The sequence below is a fragment of the Falco biarmicus genome, chromosome 1, assembly GCF_023638135.1.
Source record: "Falco biarmicus isolate bFalBia1 chromosome 1, bFalBia1.pri, whole genome shotgun sequence".
NCBI lineage: Eukaryota > Metazoa > Chordata > Aves > Falconiformes > Falconidae > Falco > Falco biarmicus.
This window is the reverse complement of record NC_079288.1, coordinates 38,503,993-38,524,485: the sequence shown is the minus strand read 5'-3', so window position 1 is coordinate 38,524,485 and position 20,493 is coordinate 38,503,993. Positions and strand designations below refer to the sequence as shown.

The following is a 20,493-nucleotide window of genomic DNA, read 5'->3' as shown; positions in this document are numbered from 1 at the left end:
GGGCAGGCAGGAGGCAGCCTGTGTTTTGAAATGCAGAGGCAAGTCACAGTCCCTCGCAGCTTGCTCGGACTATGGAATTTCTCCCTTCTGATAACTGAAATGTAGCTTATGGTGGCCTCGCATCAGCACAAAGTGACAGAGATTTATACCTGGTGACACCTGATGCATTTTGAGGCACAAATAAAGTTCTTCTGTACAGAATACAAGTATTTTAAACTTCCCCAAGCCACTGGCTATGAAGCCACTTCATCTCCCACTTCCTAATAAAAGCATGTGTAGATGCTGTGGTCTAGTGTCAGAGAAGCCTGGCTGTGACAGGAACAAAGCCCAGGCCAGGCCACTGCCTCCTGCCATCGCTGTCTGTGGCCCGCCCTTGCGTTAGGAAGGGTGCACAGCACCTACGTCCACCTGCATTGTGCACATCTTACCCCAGACAGGAACAGTGCTGGTGCTGCGGCACCTGTGGCTGTAATGTGGCTTGTAGGAAGCAGTCGGCTAGAATAGCAGGGGACGCTTGGTTTTGCTACGTAAATAGTAAAGCCAGAGTTACTGAAGGTGCCATGAACAGGTGCAGCAACAGGGTAGCACTTCCAGCTTTTGCTAGAGGGTAACGCATACAAAGTGGATCAAGCCTACTGCATGCACCTTATCTGTTCTTGCTTGCATATTTGAAATACTACTGGTTTTCTCTGAAACGTTAACTTGCCCAATGTGAGTATTTGATGATAAGACACTGTGCAGGGTTGGCTATGAATGTTTATTAACATCACATGGAAATCTGTACTCCAAAGACAAACACTAGGCTGTGAACATACCTACAGAGTCCAGGGAAACAACGCAAGCTTTTTTTGACTTCTCCTTTGCAGCAGTTCAGTGTCTGACGTTCCTCGTAAGTTTTTCTCCTACATAAGATCATCTGAAGTTTCAACACATTGTTAATGATTTAACTGAATCATCCCAAATGTTAAAAAAAAAATTAAAACTCTAGTTAATGCTGTTCTTGATCTGGATTGACGGTAAAAAGGCAAAAGACAACCTCCTGTTTTTGACTTGCAAAAGCAGATATTTATGACATGTTACGCTGACACCTTTCAGCCGTGGCTAGAATGCCAGCCATTCCGCTCTCCAGTACCTGCACAGGCTACACCTTATTTACTTCAACAATAATAAGTTAAATTCAAACAGTATGCATAAACCAGTCATTCTTACAAGCACAGTCAAGGGTATCACAGTAAAAGAAGGGCGTGGTTTCTAGAGAGACCTTTAAAAGCCTCGGCAAAAGAGCAGCATTAAATACAGTGACAGGAAGAGCACTGAAGCGTCAGGTGTCAGGGTGGAGGAGGCAGTGATAATCTGTATAACCAGAGCTGCATCTTTTTCAGGTGGACCTCCAGAGCACAGCGGTATAGTCGGAAGAGGCACGAGGATGGAATAGGAGAGTATCACTCAGCCTGGCAACAGCATTTTCTCCTGCTTAATTCTTCCTTTGAGTCGGGAAAACTTCACTTGGCACTCTCATTCACCCACAAAACAGGGCATTGTAATGACAGAGTAAGGACTTAAATACTCTGCTAATATTGTCAAGGTTTTAAGACTAATGACAACAAATAATACTGTAAGTTGAGGCAAGTTTTTATTTAGACTGTACAAACAGGGCACTGGAAAAAAAAATTTATAGTGGCTTGATGTTGGGACCAGTTCTATGAAATAACTGGAGTAAGAAATTAAAAAGGCACTAATCTTAAGAAAAGACACTCCATATATTCTAAGAATATAATTCATTTAATACTGTTAATCTCATAGCACAAAAAATAAAACAAGCTATGATCCCCAAAATAAACTTTAAAAGCTTACACTTAATATTATTGCCTGAAGATCATGGTCTTTAAATTACATATTGTGTTTTAAAGTTTACACAGTGAAGACTGTCTCGATACAAGGCCACCTTTCCCACTGCAATAATTGTATCCTTGTCCCAAAACACACTTTCAATTAACACAAGTAAACAGAAAATGACAACTATACAAGAATGCTTTCACTGGTCCCAAAAGGCAGTCTTTTAGGCAGGTCTCACTTTCAAATGCAGGTATTGAGGAAAATGCTTGAAAACTTGACTACAAAACAAAGGCAGCCCACTCGTTCCCAGGATGTTAATACAGTATAAAAAATCACTTTACAGGCACGTGAAATGGCACAAAGAATGCTGTTTTTCCCTTTACAAAAATAATGCTCAGGCTCTTCAGAGCCCAACCCAAACAGGATATTCCCTTTTGTTTATTCTTTCCCAATTTGTAAACAATCATGAATTAAATTAGCGCTTATCCAGTGATGGACACTGATTAAAACAGTTTTCATTTAAACTTTCAGACTGGTCAGAGGCTTCAGTGTCTATATACACATGTACATAACAGGAGGAAGTCAAACAGTAAGCCTTTCATGGTAGTCAACTATTGTGGCACCAGGTACTTAAACCAGCTCCTAGCTCAAAAGCAAGAACGATTTTAATGGTGCATAGATCGAAGCCATCATTTGTAGGCTCTCATGCTTCATGTTCATTATACCTTACACGCCCAAGGAACATTTACACTGGTAGGTTATCATTCAAATTTAAGAGGCTTCGTAAAGCAACAGACAGCACACATGTAAGCAAGCGACAAGCGACTGAGAATCCCGAGTCCTTCAAAGAGAAACACAAATGGATCAAATGCAGTCTTTATAGGAAAATACTTGTCTCATAGTAAAACAGCAAAGACACATTTTGAAGCAAGGTTACAATCAGCTTAGGCTGGTCAGTATGCTACATTTGAACCACATTTAACATACCTGAACCACACCGCTGCTACTCAGAGAAACACTGTTCATCCATGGTCTAAAACCAGGTTCCCAGAAATTTAAGAATTCTTGTCTTTGCATCAGATGCCACTAAACACAAATTTTGCATAGTTTTGAAGGTAAAATATTTCACTTTTCCGCAGTATCAGAACATAATTAAACCTAAACCGATGCTTGTGTTCAAAGCGTACACCTTATTCAATGAGGGGATGAGTCAAGACATTTATTTCACTGAAAAAAATCCAAGTTAAAAGCTGTGTTCAAGACCTCAAATCTCACAGTATTTATTCACCATGCAAAGGAAGAATTCTAACATCAGCCTTCTGCAGAGCTGCCTGGAACTAGGTCAGGTCTGAAATAAGATTTCTGTGCAGCAGACTGAGTTTAGTGCAGTTTCTGTATTCAAAAGATGACTTTCAGTAGTACAATTTATGTAGTAAACTTACAAGTATAGTTGGGGCACAGAAAAAGCATGACCTCCTTTAGTTAAGAGAGCTGCATAGCTTTTCTTTGCAAGACAAAATGTCAATGCCTATTGTCAAGAATTACTCTTACAGCACCAAACACTTCAGTCAATGCTACTCTACTTCACAGTTAATTTGGTAGTAAAATGCTCTACAAGAACCTCTAGACTGTCAGCCACTTGATCAGTACTACAGAAAACAGCTAAAAGATGAACGGAGAGGCTTCTTTAAAAACACCCAGCATTTTGAATGTCTTGTTGCAAATGCCATTTTTGCATTTCTTCAGTGCCTTCCAAGGCACTTGCACATGAACCAAGAACAACGTGCTTTTATTAGGATCAAGTGACACAAATCAACAAGAAAACAGGCTGGAACTGAAGACAACAACTTGTATATAATTTGACATATATAAGAACTGGTGAGATTCTGCGGGTGTCTGAAGTTTTGCTACAACCAACAGCCTTCAAAAGTTGAAAAATGGGGGCTGCTGTTTTTCTATCAGCTTCTGCAACAGCCATTTTCTGTTAACCAGGGTGCCTGAAAAGGGAGGTTTTGTCGTTGTAGTCTTTGCAGACGTTTATTCTGTTAATTCAGTGTTCCATTCTTTTTAAAAGAGCATTCCAGTTCACCTACAAAACACATTTAAAGGCAGGCGGCACTACAGGATACCACTGTACCTAAGCTTTCATATCCTGTACGCAGGCTAAGGACTTAACCTGTGTGACATGAATTGTACTTATTTAGCTGCAGCCATACAGTTCCCTACTTTAAATCCAATTACAGCAGTATAGCTTATGTACAGAAAAAGGGAAAGAAGTTATACTGGTAACAGACACCTTTGTAGCCTCCTCCAGCCTGAGCATTAATTTACTACATGGGGGAACCCAGGCAGCTGACTCCAATTAACCATTTTCTAGAGGATACTGGGAGGGGGAGGGATCTGGGGCATATATAAACCAGAGCCAACTCATTTGGAAGAGTAAAAAAAGATGGCAGCATGCAGAGGACTTGGGATGCAAGCAAGGAAAAAGAGGGAGGGAAAAAAAGAAGATGAAAGCAGCTCAGGGAAGGAAGCACAGCAACGTGGAGACACCCTAGAAAAAAAGGTACTGTGTTTGAAAAGGAGTTTTTCAACAAGCTGGGGCTGGCATAGCTAGGAAACTTTGGAGAGATGAGGGAGCCTGCAGAGAAATGGGGATAAAAGGTGTATGTTTAAATAAGAGGATTTAACCAGTATTTACCAAGTTCTTCTGTCCCGCTCATCTCTCTCTGCACCATGGCAGTCTGATCAATCTGTCTACCAAGTAGGACCTTGGTGACGAGCATGTCTATACTAGTAAAACCACACCTTCTACACTGCCAAAGAGCTGTATGTAGACCAGGCCAAAGTGTTTCCCTTTAAAGCTCACTCTCTACAGTTAGTGCTTGCAAAAATCAACAGAAATGCATTAAGTATGTCAAAAACAGGTTACAAGTATCAACCCCTCCTAAGTTTCCTTATAAATAAATGCCTCAGCTTCAATGCAGCTCAATCAATGGTTATTTGCATTTAACACACACTGTTTCAGGAAGGTCAACAACAAGCTTAAGAGTTAACAGAAAAGAGCAGCTTCTAATACAACTGCTTAAAATACATAAGCTTCAATTATTGTCCTTTAAAGAGACCATAATTTTAAATGTACTATCTTAGGACAGGTTCTCTTAAAACTAAGACTTCTTCAGTCCTAAAATTGCATTTTTGTTGTTGCTTTTTGTTGGACAGTAATGCACAAGTTGCACATTTGATCTAAGTAAGATTAGGGCTCTTCCTACTGAGCAAGCCAGAAAAAGTCCATGGAAGTCTCAAATGGAAAGGTTTTCTTCCCGTATTTCTCTACTATATACTGGTTCAGTCTTCTCCAGCTTAAGGCCCAACAGAGTTTGAAAAATGAAACTAAACTCTGGATGACGCAACTATGGTATGAAGGTCAGGCAGTGACTTCAGTTGTATGTATTCCAAATGTATATTAAAAGAACCATCAAACTGCAGCAAGCTGGAAAATGGGCAATGCTAGCAATGTGCCATTAAGTCATCATCCCACCTCAAACAATGCTAATGATAGCCAGGAAAATGAAGCAGCAGTGTAAATCGGGCAGAGGGAATCATTCATTCTCATCTGGGTTTTGAGGGTCAAATATTTTGACATGCGTGAATGGGAAGAGCCCTTTTCGACCGTTGACTTCTCCTTCCCACTGACCATTTATATTCATCCTTGTAACCTTCACAATATCTCCAACCTGCATAATAAAAAAAACCCCAAAGTTATCACACATGGAAATACAAAATAAAATTATAGAAACAAGTCAAATGAAGAGGAACAACAAATACAAGCTTATCATAGGGGAAATAAAACCGACCCTCCTCTTGACATAAGATTAAACTGAAAAATTACTTTAACTAAAATACCAACATTTTGCTGCTAAACATGATGATGCTGTCTGCATTCTTTTTCAGACTCTTAATTAAATAGGTATTTACAAATTTAGACATATTGATGAACTGTACCTTTTCCTATAGGAAAGCTTACAAATTCAGGCAACAATAAACTTAAATATAAATTAACATCACTAAAGCTACCATCAGTAATAAGATGCAACATCCATTCAAAAGAGCACATTACTCATACTCTTTTTAGCATCAGCTGGCTTATTTCAAAGGAAACAGTTTTTCAAATAGAGATTCCTACAGCAAAGAAACCATCACTTGAAGTTCTAGTTCTGATTATCACAGTCTAAGGAGCTTCTGCAGTTTCAAAAATAACAGTACACTTCCAAAGCAGGCAAAAGCAGTTTCAGAACTTTGTTTTTAAATATTAGATGTACAGATTCTAGCTTTATTTGTTGTTTTCACCTCTACATCCTGCCGAAGAAATTTGAAACGGGAACAATGACATGTCAGGCCTTTTGTACCATAACTATGTTTCTTCCTACTTGGCAACGCAAGGTGAGAAAAGCTAAACTATGGTCAAGCAAGAAACATCAGCCCAAATGATGATGTTACACTCTTACTGTTCAATGCCTGTTTTTAATGTGGGTAAGTTACAAAGCAAAATATCCAATTTGACAAGTAGCATCTGAGACTAGCTAAATAGTAATTTCTCCCTTAAATGCTTCAGAATAGCTGAACATGTGGTCTGTTGCAGCACCACTCTTAACTTTACACCTCCCTTCCTGTTTACTTAATTTACTCTGTGTGGTAACTATAGTAAATATTAGAAAAGTTACATTAGTAGCCAAGAACTAATGTCACAAAAAGTAGAACCAGCCTATGACCAATGGCCAACAGGTCAACAACCCCAAACTAGGTCCAGGCTCTTTGTAGTCAAGTCTCAGTTACGGAGCTACTTCTGTGAAATCCAAAGGTAACTAGCTTTGATCTTACTTAAAGAAAAACTAAGATTTTAGTCCTGATACAGCATGTATAACTATTTGTCTATGTTATCTAGATAGCATTAAAATTTAGAACTGATGCAGACAGTTTAAAGACCTTGGCCAAGGGCCTTAGATTAAAACCTTTCAGGCAAGACCTGGGTATTTTCTATTAAAGAAAAATCCCCAAGTTTACAAAACAGTGTGCACATCACTAGATGATCTGAAGCCTGTTTAAACCAGTTACCATTACTCCAATAGGTATTTTTTTTAAGATCATTCAGAAGCAAATCCTTAAGTGAAATTTAAGATGCTATAATAAACTCCTCAGTCACTCAGTGTTCTATCTCTTAAAATAAACTTTCTCAAACTTTGAAATTATTTTTTAGAGATTTAAGCTTTATGTTGCAAATTAGAATGAAATTAGACATTTGAGCAAAATGTGTTGCTCCACCCTTCCTCTACTTTGTCTTCACTACTCAGGCTGTCCATGTCACATCTACCCCACCAAATCTGAGACTGTTACACTTGGAACAATTGTAATCTGGTGCTTTTAAAAGAGGGGAAAAACTCCTCAGAACTCCCGTAAGATCTTGGGATATACCTGAGACTGTACTAAATGGTCTTTCTTAAATGGACATCTTATACTTATGCTGTTCCTAAACTCAAACATGAAGTCAGCATATACTATTAAGTCTTTATACACTGCCCACGATAGTTAGCACATACATATAGCATTAATTTGACTGGTGTTCACCTCCTCACAGAGTACTGCAACATGCTTGAATTGTGCTTTTTAGCAAATATATAATTTGTCAGACGCTTCTCTGAATAGAAAGGCTGGAGAAAGCTTTAAATAGTAACAAGATGACCTAAACAGGAACCTAACAAATCTCTCTTTGGGAAAAGGCTGATAACATCTATAAATAACTCGCTGTTACGTTGCTAGATTTATATAACCCTTGAAGACGGATCCAAGTTCCAAATTTTAGACCCAAATTCGAGAAGATGCAGCCAACACTGCAATAGTTAACACCTACTACAGAACTGCATTTGTATCACACCATAAAACCAATCCATGCTCAAACACTTCAACCTTATTCATAGAAGAAAAAGAAAATTCTGTAGTATATTGGATTAAAAACATGGACCTGCATTTTCTGACAATTTAATTCTGCTCATGCGCTGTAGATATCAATCCATTATTCATTTTGAAGCTCTAGAAAAAAGAAATCCTTCAACTTAATTCTGAAGGATTTCTACAACATGAATAGGTTTGGAAGTCTTGCTTCAGCTGAGTAAAAAACTTACAATGTAAGTCTATTGCATTGTTGATCTACATCCCAGTTTGTTGCAATGTAAAGTGTTCTTTGGGTGGCTGGGTGGGCAAAGCTGCTACAAATCTTTACCTGCCCTTAATGAGTGCTAGCTGACAAAAGCTACTCAAAAAATACTCCCATATGCCAAGAACCACTGGAATAATACGTTGATTTGCAATAACTTTGTATTTTTGAGTAGTAGTTTTGGGGTTTTTTAGTGAAAGCTTCTGGATATCCTCTTGTGTTCTACTAAAAAAAAATGCAGTTCCCCTGAGAAGGGTAAATGAAACAGCATGTTGAAACAAGATTTTGGAGAAGGAACCTTGATGTCATGATAGAGTAATTTGTGGATCTTAATGTTAAAGACTTCCATTTTGACAACGTCTAGAAGAATCTGATAAGTAGTCCCTCTGTAGTTTTTCCCTAAAGTACCAAAAGCAGTATTTGGTAAATGCTTTTTAAAGCATCTAGAATATGGTCAGCTGAGGTGTGATCTCCCACTAAAATTATTTAACACACTATTTTTTTCAGAGAATGTTTTAAGCCAGTCAGAAGGATTGTCTTATGATTAGGCACAGGACAGTCAGGAGACCTGGTTCTATTCTCATCTCTGCCACAAACTTCCTGTATGACTCTGGACAGCTCATGGCCCTTATCTATAAATTAGGATAATGCTTCCTTAGATTCAGCATCTCTCAGATAAGTTAATTCACTTGTAAAGCATGCCAGCATCTCTGGGTGGAAGTATCAACTGCTGAAATGAGTAATACTTCTGAAATGCAGCCATTTGGTTCCACCCAAATGATAAAAATCAAAACGTATTTTAGATAGCATCCTTTCATTATGTCCCTGTTACAGCATGAATTCAAAGCCCTGGGGAAACACAAGCTGTGGAATACGCCAGTCAGAAAGCTTACTTCATTCACTCTAGATTCTTCCATACCTGTCTTCCATTTGAAGCTGATTCATACACTGCAAAAGGTTTCCTGCATGCCATTTTAGTCACACAGTCAACCAATTCAATGTGTTTTACAAATATTCCAACAATTGTATATAGTTCTGTGGTTGATACAGACTTCTGTAATCTAAGTTTAAGGAGATTAAAATGCATTAAAACTCTAAATCATAATTTTATCCCACTGGGTCAAGAGCCATAGAAAACACATTGCTCTCTGGAATTTACAGGGTGTTGAATCTCAGTCATTATCCTGATTGGTGTCACAAGTCACCTTCTTCAGCGACACTAGCATTAATACCAAAAGCGAAACAATTGTTCAGACCAGCTGCCTGTTCTGGAGAAGAACAAGGCTCAACACTAAAATTACTTGATATGCCATTGTCACCAAAAGGTATAAAGCTGAGCTACACAAAAGAGGCAAAGGGTTCAGTCACACTGCAAACAGCTCCAAGTGATGCTAAAGTAGCTGGTGCTTTATGTATTGGAAGTCAAGAAACCAACAGGCTGAAAGCACAGCTTAATTATCCATCAGTTCTGATGTCATGTGCCAGAAGAATAATAATTGATGCCCAAACCAGAGAATCAAGTAATTAAGAGGAAAGACCATTCCTGACACATGAAAACAGGTCAAAGGTCAGCACAGAAATGTTGAAGCCTCATCTAGGAATAGAGTAAAACAACTGAAGTTGGCATTTTAAGCATAGCTAGGACAATTGCCAGAGCTGAGGCTGCAGCACCACAGGTAAAGTGCTGCTTTTCATTAAATGATGTTAGCCTGTGTTTCCATCTGATTAAGCTAGCTGTCATGACTGTATAGAACTGGGAGAGCTCAAAACTCCTAAAGACCATTGTCTTGAGCCACACTGAATGTCACTGTAGCACAGGATCTTGTCTAGGTTATCTTATGTTGCTTTTGGATTCATCCAAAACCAAACTCCACAAACAGTTCTGAAGGTGAATGTAAATTAAATTGTGAGGCACTCAGCACTATCACAATGGGAACCACTGATAACTGACTGGAAAATGATTAAAAAATTAATTACAAAAATGAAGATTTCACACAAAATCTCCAAAGTAATTGTCAGTTGTAATTTCAAAGGCAGCACACTGAAAAGCTGGTGCATGTCAGCACAGACACAGAAATCCTGCTGCCAACGTCACTTTCAATTCAACAGTTATCAGAACTAAAGCTCCCCCATCAATGCTTTGCACTACACAAATGTAGGCTCAGTATTTTGCATGAAATCTAGACCTTGTAGGTTAGATGCATTTTAACGTTTAACACAGCAATACTAAGTTTCCTTGGCTTAGGAAAGCACCATGCTTATTGTCTAGTGAAAGAAGCAGCCTGATTTCCTAATTAAGCAAGCTCTACTACTAGCACATTTTGGCCTACTTGTCTCAACTTTCATTTGAAGAGGAAAAAAGTTAACTGTAACCTAATTGTAACAAGCTCAAGAGGAATACTGAGAGTCAGTTACATAATTACGGTGAATGGGTATTTATTTCACCAAAACATTTTAGGTAACAGGTTAACTCTGTAGTAGCAAACGTAAGTTTGACAATCATGAACTGATAAACTACTTAATGCTGTAATGCTGGCACAGGTCTAGAAAAAGCCATCATTAGCATAAAAATTCTGCTATAAAAATATAGTGAAGCTCTTGTTCAAAAGATCCCATAACACTGTCATGTTAAGTCTGGAGATGAACTCTAGGACTACTACTGCCTTCAGAGTGGTCTGTGACACTTCTTACAGCATTTGCAATATATTTTAGAACCATTTTTTAAACACATGGCAGACATAAATCTAGTGGCTGCTGCCAGTCTCCCATTTTTTGGTTCCTTACACCATTTCGCAAGTGAATCTGGAATTTGCTGTTCACATCCTGAATTAACCTTCAAACAGTTCACTAGTTCAAGGGAATTATCCACCACTAGTCTGTCTACTGACTGTGCTGGACATAAAGAACTTCGTTGCGTACAAGTTGAGAGATTAATCAACTACTTTGGATCCGAAAAAGAAGTAGCCAACCACCAACAGATAAGCTCCTTTAAGGTAAAACATACTAGGTCTTAGTCTACTGGGCACTGCATCCACATCGTGTGCTGGTTAAAGCATCCACTTTAACACTAATATGCTAATGAAGCCTTGTTTTAACAGGCTGGCTATAGAACTACAGGTTATTAAATGCTGAGAAACTTTTCAGATAGACTTGGCTGCTCTGTATGACAGTAACACTGCAAAGAATCTCTGCTCTTACAGAATTCATTACCTTAAAGTGCTATCCTGTATAACCTTTGAACACAGGATTGCCCTCCTAGTTTTCCCAAAGAAAAGCAGGATTGAAGAACATAATCCTGTAATGTAGAGTTCTAGTCCCAATAAATACAGGTCACTGTATCCCTGTCCTTCATATTCCTTCCTCTAGAGCACCAGGACTGAAGAAAACTGCTACTTGCTAAAAGCACACAAGCAAAGAAACAGGTCTGGGTCATTGGTTGGTTTCATGGTTGTGGGGTGGGGTGTTTTGTGGTTCAGTAGTTTGTTTTTGAATGCAGCATCCATGAAAATACTACACACGTTAGCAAGTCAAGTTAGTTGTAGTGAGAAACTACAGACTTCAATCATTTCATTAAAAACATTAAATCTGAACTGCCATGGTAACTAAATCAACAACAGTAAATGTAAATTTTAGAAATACATATAACTTATTGTAGGCTTTACTGATTGTTCGCTGGTGCGGGGAGATGCCCAAAGTTATGCATATACCAACTGTATGCTTTGAGACAGTAGCTATATAGGCTAAAATAAGTTTTAAATAAACAGATCATTATTTCCTTTTTTTTTTAGAAAATATAAGTAGGGCATACAACGCAGTAGGACCAAGTCAACATTTAGATGTTAATCCCTTCAACAATACCAATACGAATGGTAAATAATTTTAGCCCAGCAAGGTCCACATTGTAAGATACACTGTATTAATTAGTACCCTTACAGGAACAACACTGTAGTTGCCCTTAAACTATTAAAGTAGTATTTAAAGATTGTTAAAAGTTAAACACTCCATCATTATCCAACCAAACAGATCTTGTTTCAGATTTTCAGTAGAATATTCACTCATTTTACAATCTACATTTTTCATGTGAGAAATTAAAAAAATATTTTACCTACTTTTGACAGCTTATGTAAACAATAGTGTGCAACAGAAAAACTGGACTTGCAGGCAGAGTGCTTGTCCCATTTTCAAACTGAACCCAGGAGAATGACATCCCTCCTTAGGGATGACTTAAAAGGAAGTCGAGCAGATTACTATGCAATAGCTTTACTCCATATGGTATTCTCTTCCTTTTAAGTACTGTCTGTGTACTGACCACACAAAGCTAGAGCCAGCAAACATATTTTGCTCTCATGTTATCAGTTTAAATGAGATTACACAATCAGGCACTGTATAATTATACCAACAAGGTGTTGTACCTGTACAAGCTGAACTGCGATTTATCAGAGTACACCTATACTAAAGTGGAGTACTATCAAATACTATTATTCTGAAAGAACACTGTTAACTCTGCTCCCCAAAACATTCCCATGTGTTCTTTCTCTACCACTAGCTACTTTCTTTCAGTGGTCTTACAAACTAGAAGCTGCAAATGATCCAAATTTAGTGGCATGTAGAGCCCTGGCAAGGTTGGGATTAAATACATCAATTGGGGCCAGTAGATGTTAGGCAATCTGAAGGAACATCATGAAAAAGATGTTGATTTTTTTTCTTTAGGAGTAGTCCATGTGACAAAAACTATTACTATAAAATGAGGCTGCTGAAGCTCCCTATGCATGGATAAACATGGAGAAGATGTAATCACCCATTCTAGTGAAAATGTAGATCAGTTCCCAGAATTCTGCTTTGAAGCCTTTTGAGAAGCCACAGTGTGGCTAAGGTGCACTTGCAAAAAAACCAGACTACACAGGGAGACAAAATATGCCAGTGGTGGAAGACACAAAGACACAAGGCATTCAGCGGAAGAGAAGAATCTCTCAAACAAAATTTAAGCAATGGGAAGGCTCAAAACAATTCAAACCTACATGTTGGCCAGAGAATTAATCCCGTTGGTGTAGTAGAGCAGCTAAAATGACAGGATTAACTAGGTCACTAAAAAGCAAGTCAGGAAAACATATTTGTGAGGGTCATCCTTCCAAGTGGTTCTGCTACCCTGCAGCAAAGCAAGCTCCCTGAAGCAATTCCATGACACATTGGTAACATAACCAAATCAATCGCTTGCATTGGTTTGTTTTCAGAAGCATGAATAGTTTTGGCAGGAATCTTCTGTATAGTGCAGTTGGCAGTGAAATTACACTTTGGTCTATGATAATTTTCACACACTGTTCAAAAATAACAAACTGCTAGATTTCATAAGACTCAAGGAAAATCCAGTGATACTCATTTAACTTTTAACCCCATATGAGTAACCACTTGCAGAGGTTTTACAAATACAGGAGGAAACACACTTAGGGCAACTGTTACGAATAACTGGAAGTCACAAATACAACCTTTCAAATTTCAGTCAAAAGTATCAGCTATAGGTAACAGCTTCAACCTGCAAAATAATTGAGCAAAAGCAACAGGAAAAGTTTGAAAGTATTTTTAAAAACACTATTATTTTACTTGCTAAAATACTGTTGCTTCCTTTGCTTGTTTCCTTGCATTTGCTCCTTGAAGTATTGTAGCACACTCAAGTTTCATCTTTGAAACTAGTGCTTTTTCTGGATGAGACATTTCTGAACTATGGGTTTACTAGCCTTCAGTATAGCCTAAACCGAAAAGTATCAGTCTCAGCGTTCTGGATCTAGCTTTAAAAACTTCTTCCAATCCATCATTTATGCCAGTTAAACTAGAATTGTAACATGAATTCTTTACCATTTAAAGAACACGGCTCTAAAGTCCTAAAGACATCCCTAATAAAAATAAAATAGAAAAATGCTTTGGCAAGTACAGGAACTTATTAAAGGTTCAACTCAACACAAGTTCAGAGGCTATGCTACAGCCTTTCATCTAACCCCCTTGCCTTCAGTTTAGGTCTTAAAAGTTTCTCAAATTACACTTTTGTAAACAAAAGTAAAAGAGACTAGAGTACTTCTGATATATTTCTGCCCAGATTTCATCACTCAGCATCAGATTACTCAAATGCATCTCACCCTACAGTTGAGGATTGCAAATGCTATGTTTATTGGCAATCCTTACCTTTCTCTTAAGGATGCTACTACCAGTTCTCAACCTGGAATACTGCAATGATTAATGAAACATCTGCCTCCTTCCCCAAGGTGAGGAGGGGAAGCAAAGTCATCCTCAAACTAGCACTTAATTCTGCAGCAGGATGCATATACTCCACTACCCTTGTTAACATATTTGCACTGTTGAATAGGCAAGAAGAGAGGGTAAATACAGCTCCTGAAGTAACTTGGTCACTTTTCTCAGAGGAAGTGGTATAAATAAGCAATTTTTGTAGATCTTCCTTCAGAATGTAACCTAACTTCTTAGTCCCTTGACAGAGATAAGCAGATTCCATATGAAATCACGCACATGAACTCTGCCACTAACAATTCCTAGTTTCTTGTTTTACAAAACAATTGAAAACCCTGAGACTTGAGAGGAAAAACTTACCTCTAATGCCAGCGCCGTCTTGTCATAAGCACAGGGTACTCTCTTTTGGATAGCTTTGGCATAGACTGGTCCATTCTGTGTTGATGGCAGAGGATTGATCACTGCTCCAGGTGTGCTGGATACTGAGGGAAGGGGACTTGCGGTTTGAGGCTGAGCATAAGCATGGGCAGGTTCTGGAATACCATAACTGTTGGAATTCCTGTTTCCATGCTTCCCATGAGAAGATCTGACTAGCTTTTCTACATAAGGAACAGGAATCATCCCAATCCGACCATCCTTGTTTCTGGCGCTCCACCATTGTTCTTCTGGCTTCTCTACAATTACCAGTATCTCGCCCTTTTTAAATGGAAGATCCTCAGCATCATTGCCAGGAAAGTCATAGAGAGTCCGAACATACTCCACATTTTCTTCTGCAGTGGACATAGTAGGGGCAGATCCAGATCCCATTGGTGGACTTGGATACCTAAGTTTAAAAAAGATACAGTGTAAGTGATAGCTATTGTTTTGCATTTCCAGTAACAAAGCTTACCAGTTTTACAGTAGCAATGCCAATTAGAGGAGAATTACTTACTCAGCTTTGTAACAGAAGTATTGGCTTGGTAGCACTGTGAGGCATTTCATGAGTAACTCATGCTCTCAAGTAACTTCTTAAATACCCAAATTAGCTTCCCCAGAAACCAAATAAAAATCTGATGGATGCAGAAAGTTGAGAGGAATAATGCAAAACCTTCACCTGTTTTGGATAGTTGTGAGAATCTTGGGGTAAAATAAAATTACTTCTATAGCTTAAGTTATGAGAGTTATGACACACAAAACCAAATGAAAATTATTTCAGAGACTTGGGGTGGAGAGGCAATACATAAAACCAAACAAATTATTTGTGTGACTTGGGGTAGAGGGGATCTTGCAGAGTTAAATAATCCTCTTCAGTTCATCACACCTACATTTTTAACTTCAGCATCTACTTTAAAGAATTCAGTAACTCTAAACTAGACTAGAGGGAACACAGTGGGGAGAGGGAATAAAAGTAAGAGGAGAGTATAATAAACACAGTTTTCTAACTCAAAGCTAGAAGTCCAATGTTGTCTTTCTGATTGGTAGCACAGCATCTTTCTAACCAAATCCTACTACTCTCATGCAGAATTTTGGGGACAGCCATTCACATTTATACTGAAAACGCCTTTCTTTAAGAAAAGAGGGAGACAAATCCTGTGTTTTTAGGAGGCAACACTTTTCCCTTCTTTTCTGGAAAGTAATATGGAATTAAGCTCCCTAATCATATTTTTACAACTTCAACTCTCAAAGGGTTGTTATAAACAGAAAAATACTAGTTTCAAAGTACTTATCTTTACTGCATATTTAAATACCTAATAACCCGAAAGCGACATCTTCATAGAAGACAATTATGAAAAACTTGCACCCACTGGTAAGAATGGAGTAAGAAATGAAAAAGCTAACCATCTAGAAATACACCTTTGCCTAATTAACCATAATATTACCTTTTATTTATTCACATAATTGTTTATTACTACACCCATCATCTGTCCAATACAGTGATTTCATTGTCTGTGATAATATATAAGATAGTCTAATTTGATGAACAACTTTCACTGCAATTTTTACCACAAATTTTACACATTTTATTCAAAGCAGCTGTCAGAAATCTTAACGTATATAGGCCATAGCAGATACTATCTAAGCCCAGACAGCAAGAATGCATGTCATTAGCCTACTTCAATTCTTTTTTGCAACTTGCAAAATAAGATGGAAGTCAAATCCCTATGATTTTTGCAAGATATGCCAGAAGCCCTAAACAGAAAGATACATGCTTCTGTAAGACAGCCTGTGGTGGCCAAAGCCAGTCAGAGCTCACTAGTGACACAGAACAAATAGAAAGCTTAAACCAGTCAGTTTTCAACTGTTTTATAAGTTTAAAATGTCATCTCTGATAGCTAAGTGTTGTATGGCTATATACAACTACTTAATCCTACCACAAAAAGCATCTCTTCATACTGTACTTTATGAAATTAAAAAATCAACAGCCTTCAAAAGCACAAGCACCTGAGTGTGATGTTCCCCTGAAAATACCAGAGAAACAAGAATTAGCAATAACTGTTTTGAAGCACATACTTGTCCACCCCTGTTCTAAACCTAGTTTGTTAACTAAAAATAAATTAAAAAATAATCCGGAAATGCTACCTCTCATCCTCCCTCTTGCAGCAGGAAGTGTCCTTCAAACATAATTTTAAACCATCAATCATGTTATTGATTTTTCTAAAAGAGTTTAGAACAAAAATCATACTAAGGAAAACTCATTTGTTGCTTTATAAAAAAGCTTGTCAGTTCACAGCAGGCTAGGTCACATCTGTTTCTGTAGGCTGAGAGAACAATATGCAATCATAACCTTGAAAATAAGGTGGTACTAAAATGTTCATAAAACGTTTCACACAAGACTCCTAACATATACCAAACCAAGTAAGCAACTGGAATTAGCTAAGTTTTCAAGTGTTTTGAAAAAGCCATGTCAATCGTTGCCATGTATGATTAAGAAAAAGTTTTTACACCCAGAAAGGCACAACAGTATCCAGGTTAAGGAGAACTGAGATAAGCACGCAGACTTTTTCCTCCCAACTTTCCCACAAGTTTAAGCATGCACATAACACTAAGCAGCTCCATTTAAGTGTTCCTGCAATGGTGAAATTTATTTTTTTTTCTCCCCTACCCATCTCTCTAGCCACAGCACAATCACCACCCAGAAGACTTCTCAGGCTTCTCAGCAACTTCAAGAGTTCTTGAAGCTAGTGCTTTCTGTCACATCCCTCCCATCACGTGACAGCTTTACAGAAAGACTTTTTTTGACAAGCTACTGTCAACCTTTGACAATTGATTGCCATTAAGAACTGGCCTATGCCAAGGTTAAATTGTAACTATAAACCTCAAAGTTACTCCCCCGTGCCCCAAGAACTTGCTAATGGGCAAAACACAGTAAGATTTTACACTGAAGAATTTAGAAGAAAAGCAATCTGAATTTTTTTAATGTGTCACTGCTTTCCTAGCTTTTTTTCCCCACGTCATTCTATCCAAGAAGCCCAAAAGCTTTGAAGTTAGATACTAGGGAAGGCCTTAGTAATTGAAAATAATATGTTCTAATGTTCTTGATAAGCAGTTTACTGATGCAAGTCACAGGTATGCCTCATGTTGGGAACATGACAAAGAATGACCTCATAGCCAAGTCACATTTTCCCATCCTCCTAGAATAGAATTTCTTAGTGTAGTGTGTATAGTATAAAAATATAGATGAACAGTGCCGTAACCAAACTTTGAGAAATAAATGTTTTCCATTTTGGGGGGAGTGGAAATGCCACCCTAGAAATTTAGGAAATGCTGTCCTAGAATGTATTAAAGCCGACTCAACAGGGTGAAGCATTCTAATCGCATAAAGGCCTGTTCTATTGTAATCAGTGTGGATGCCTGGGCAGACAGCAACTTGAGCTCAGAGGCTGTGCTTCAGTCACAGAGAAGACGACTTGTGAACCAGCTTTTCAATCATCCTAGGAACAGCAGGGACAATACCAGAAGAAAAGGTTGACACAAAGCGTGACCACACCCTCTCAAAAGGCAATTACAGCCAGTGGTAGAAATGTACACGGTACCTTTGCACATGCCTACATGCACCGTAAAAGCAGGCCTTGTACGTTACGTTATACAGATGATTTGACTGAAAGAGCAACCTGTAATGGTCATGGAGATTCAGAGCGCTAAGGACCGCTGTTCGAGCTTCAAACGAGGGCCAGAACAGATGTTTCCTCAGGGCCTGAGCATGGCCCTACAACCAATGCTAAGATCCTGGAGCTACAAGGCTGGCGTAAGGTTCCCCCCCTCCTGGCGCCACCGGGAGCACAGATGGCAGTGGGTGGGGCGGAGGGAGGGTGGCACTCACCTGGGCGCAGGCTCGATGAGGGTGGTGGTGTCCAGGTAGTGGATCTTGTAGAACTCCAGCAGGGCCGGCAGGTGCTCAAACTCCTGGTCGCCGATCTTAAAGCGGCGGTTGGGCAAGGAGTTAATGATGTAGTGGGAAACCCGGGAGTTCTCGGACACCGACAGCACGTAGTCCCCCGGGCAGGTGGACGAGTCCCGCACCAGGAACATGCCGTGCCGCTGCCCCTGCAACCGCGTCTGCGCCTCCGCCCGAGACACCGGGCCCACGTACCAGCTGGAGCGGTCCGACGAATCGAAGCGGGCGGCGGAGGACATGGCTCCGGGCGGGGAAGGGGAAGGGAGGTGGGGAAGGAAGGTGAAGAGCCCGAAGGCCCAGGCGGAGGAAGAGACTCGGAGAAGGGAAGGCCTGGGCAGGGAGGCTGGGGAGGCGGAGCGGGCTAGGAGGAAGCGGCTAGTGCCCAGCCTAGAAAATAGGAAGCCCAGGGAAAGGGGGAGAAGGAGGCTCCGTGCCTCCGGAGGCGAAGGGCCGAGGAGCGGCTGGGGTGGGGCTGGCCAGACGCGGCGGTCAGGGCCCCCGAGTCTCCCTCAGCGGCGGGGTGTGCAGGGCATCCTTCCCGCCTCTCAGGCCTGCGGCGGGCCCGGCTGGGCGGGTGGCGAAGAGCAGCGGCGGCTGACACGGACAGGCGGCCCGGGAAGGTGGCGAGGGTGGCCTGCTACGGTACCTCGGCGCCGCAGCCAGACCGGGGAGAGGGAGGGGGGCGGGGGAGGCAGAAGCGCCTGGCTCCCGCTTTCTGCTATCGGTTCCCTCCCCTCTCAGAGCCGAGCACCAAAATGGCGGCGGCGCCGGGCGGGGGGAGCTCTCCGGAGACACCGCCCCGCGCAGGCGTGCTACCGCGCGCGCCGCTGGCGGGGGGAGGGGCGGCGGCGGGGAGACGGGGCCGCGCCGCCGCAGGGGGCGGCCGGACGCGCTGAAGGGGCCGGTGGGGGCGGCGGCTCGGTGCCCGGGGGACGCAGCGCCCTCCTTCCCCAGTGCCCCAGGGCTGCTGCTGTTCTAACCCTCGCCCACCACCTTAGGCGGGTGCGAGACCCCCGCGGCGCCCCCCGCACTGTCCCTGGCCGCCTGCAGGCGCGCTTGGTCAGAGTCGCTCCCAGAGAACGCGGCCCAGCCCTCGGGCTGAAGACGCCTGAGGGGCACCCGCCAGCGAACCTCCTCCATCTTCTCCTCATCTCTCCCGCTTTGCCATGGCGGCCGGCCGCAGCTTCCCACCCCTCGGGGGTCTGTGGCGGCCCCAGGCCTCCCCGCCACGCCCTGACAGCAGGCCGCCTGGGGACAGGCCACCTTCCTTGAGGTTTTGTTGTTTTTCTTAGTTATTACTTGTTTTTAAGGAACAGACCGCTCTGATAACCTCCTCTGATCTTGGGAGAACTTCCTACGTGCTCTAGGAGACGGTTTCCTGTCTCTTCAGGGCCTTGTTCCCAGATAACGGGTCAGAGCCCTGGCTGGCGGGGCGGGAGGATGGTGTGGCAGGCCTGAAGAGGAAGGAAGCCCCGGAAAGGACTCAGCAGGGCCGGTGGGCAGGGGCTGGGCGAGCGCTTGGCACGCTGCGGCATGAGCTGCCGGAATTGCAGAGGGCGGCCGGTGCGCGGTGACCCTGGCGGGCAGCGCAGGCCTTGGCCTGCTCCAGCCAACGCGGCGGGGGGGTGGGGTGGGGGTTGGTGGTGACCATCGGCATGTCCAGCTGCGATAGGTGAGGCCGTGACAAGATGACTGTGCTTATTGCCCAGATGTGCTAGAAATAGTGTGATTTTAGCTCAGTCTCGAGACTTTTAATTTGTGCCTTTGGTTTTTTGGGGTTTGGTTTGGGGCTGGCAGTGTGAAACGAAGCAGCACTGGAAAGCAAACAATATTCTAG

General features: G+C 41.2%; 1 protein-coding gene across 1 annotated transcript; it reads right to left on the bottom strand.

Annotated features, from left to right (window-relative positions):
• Window positions 1-738: 738 nt before the first annotated feature.
• CRKL (CRK like proto-oncogene, adaptor protein) lies at window positions 739-19,435 on the bottom strand. Its single transcript, XM_056333194.1, has 3 exons — window positions 18,582-19,435; window positions 14,642-15,104; window positions 739-5,573 (listed from the first exon to the last, which is right to left on the bottom strand). Exons 1-3 carry the CDS (start codon window positions 18,893-18,895, stop codon window positions 5,439-5,441), a joined length of 912 nt encoding a protein of 303 aa, XP_056189169.1. The 5' UTR covers window positions 18,896-19,435; the 3' UTR covers window positions 739-5,438.
• Window positions 19,436-20,493: the final 1,058 nt, after the last annotated feature.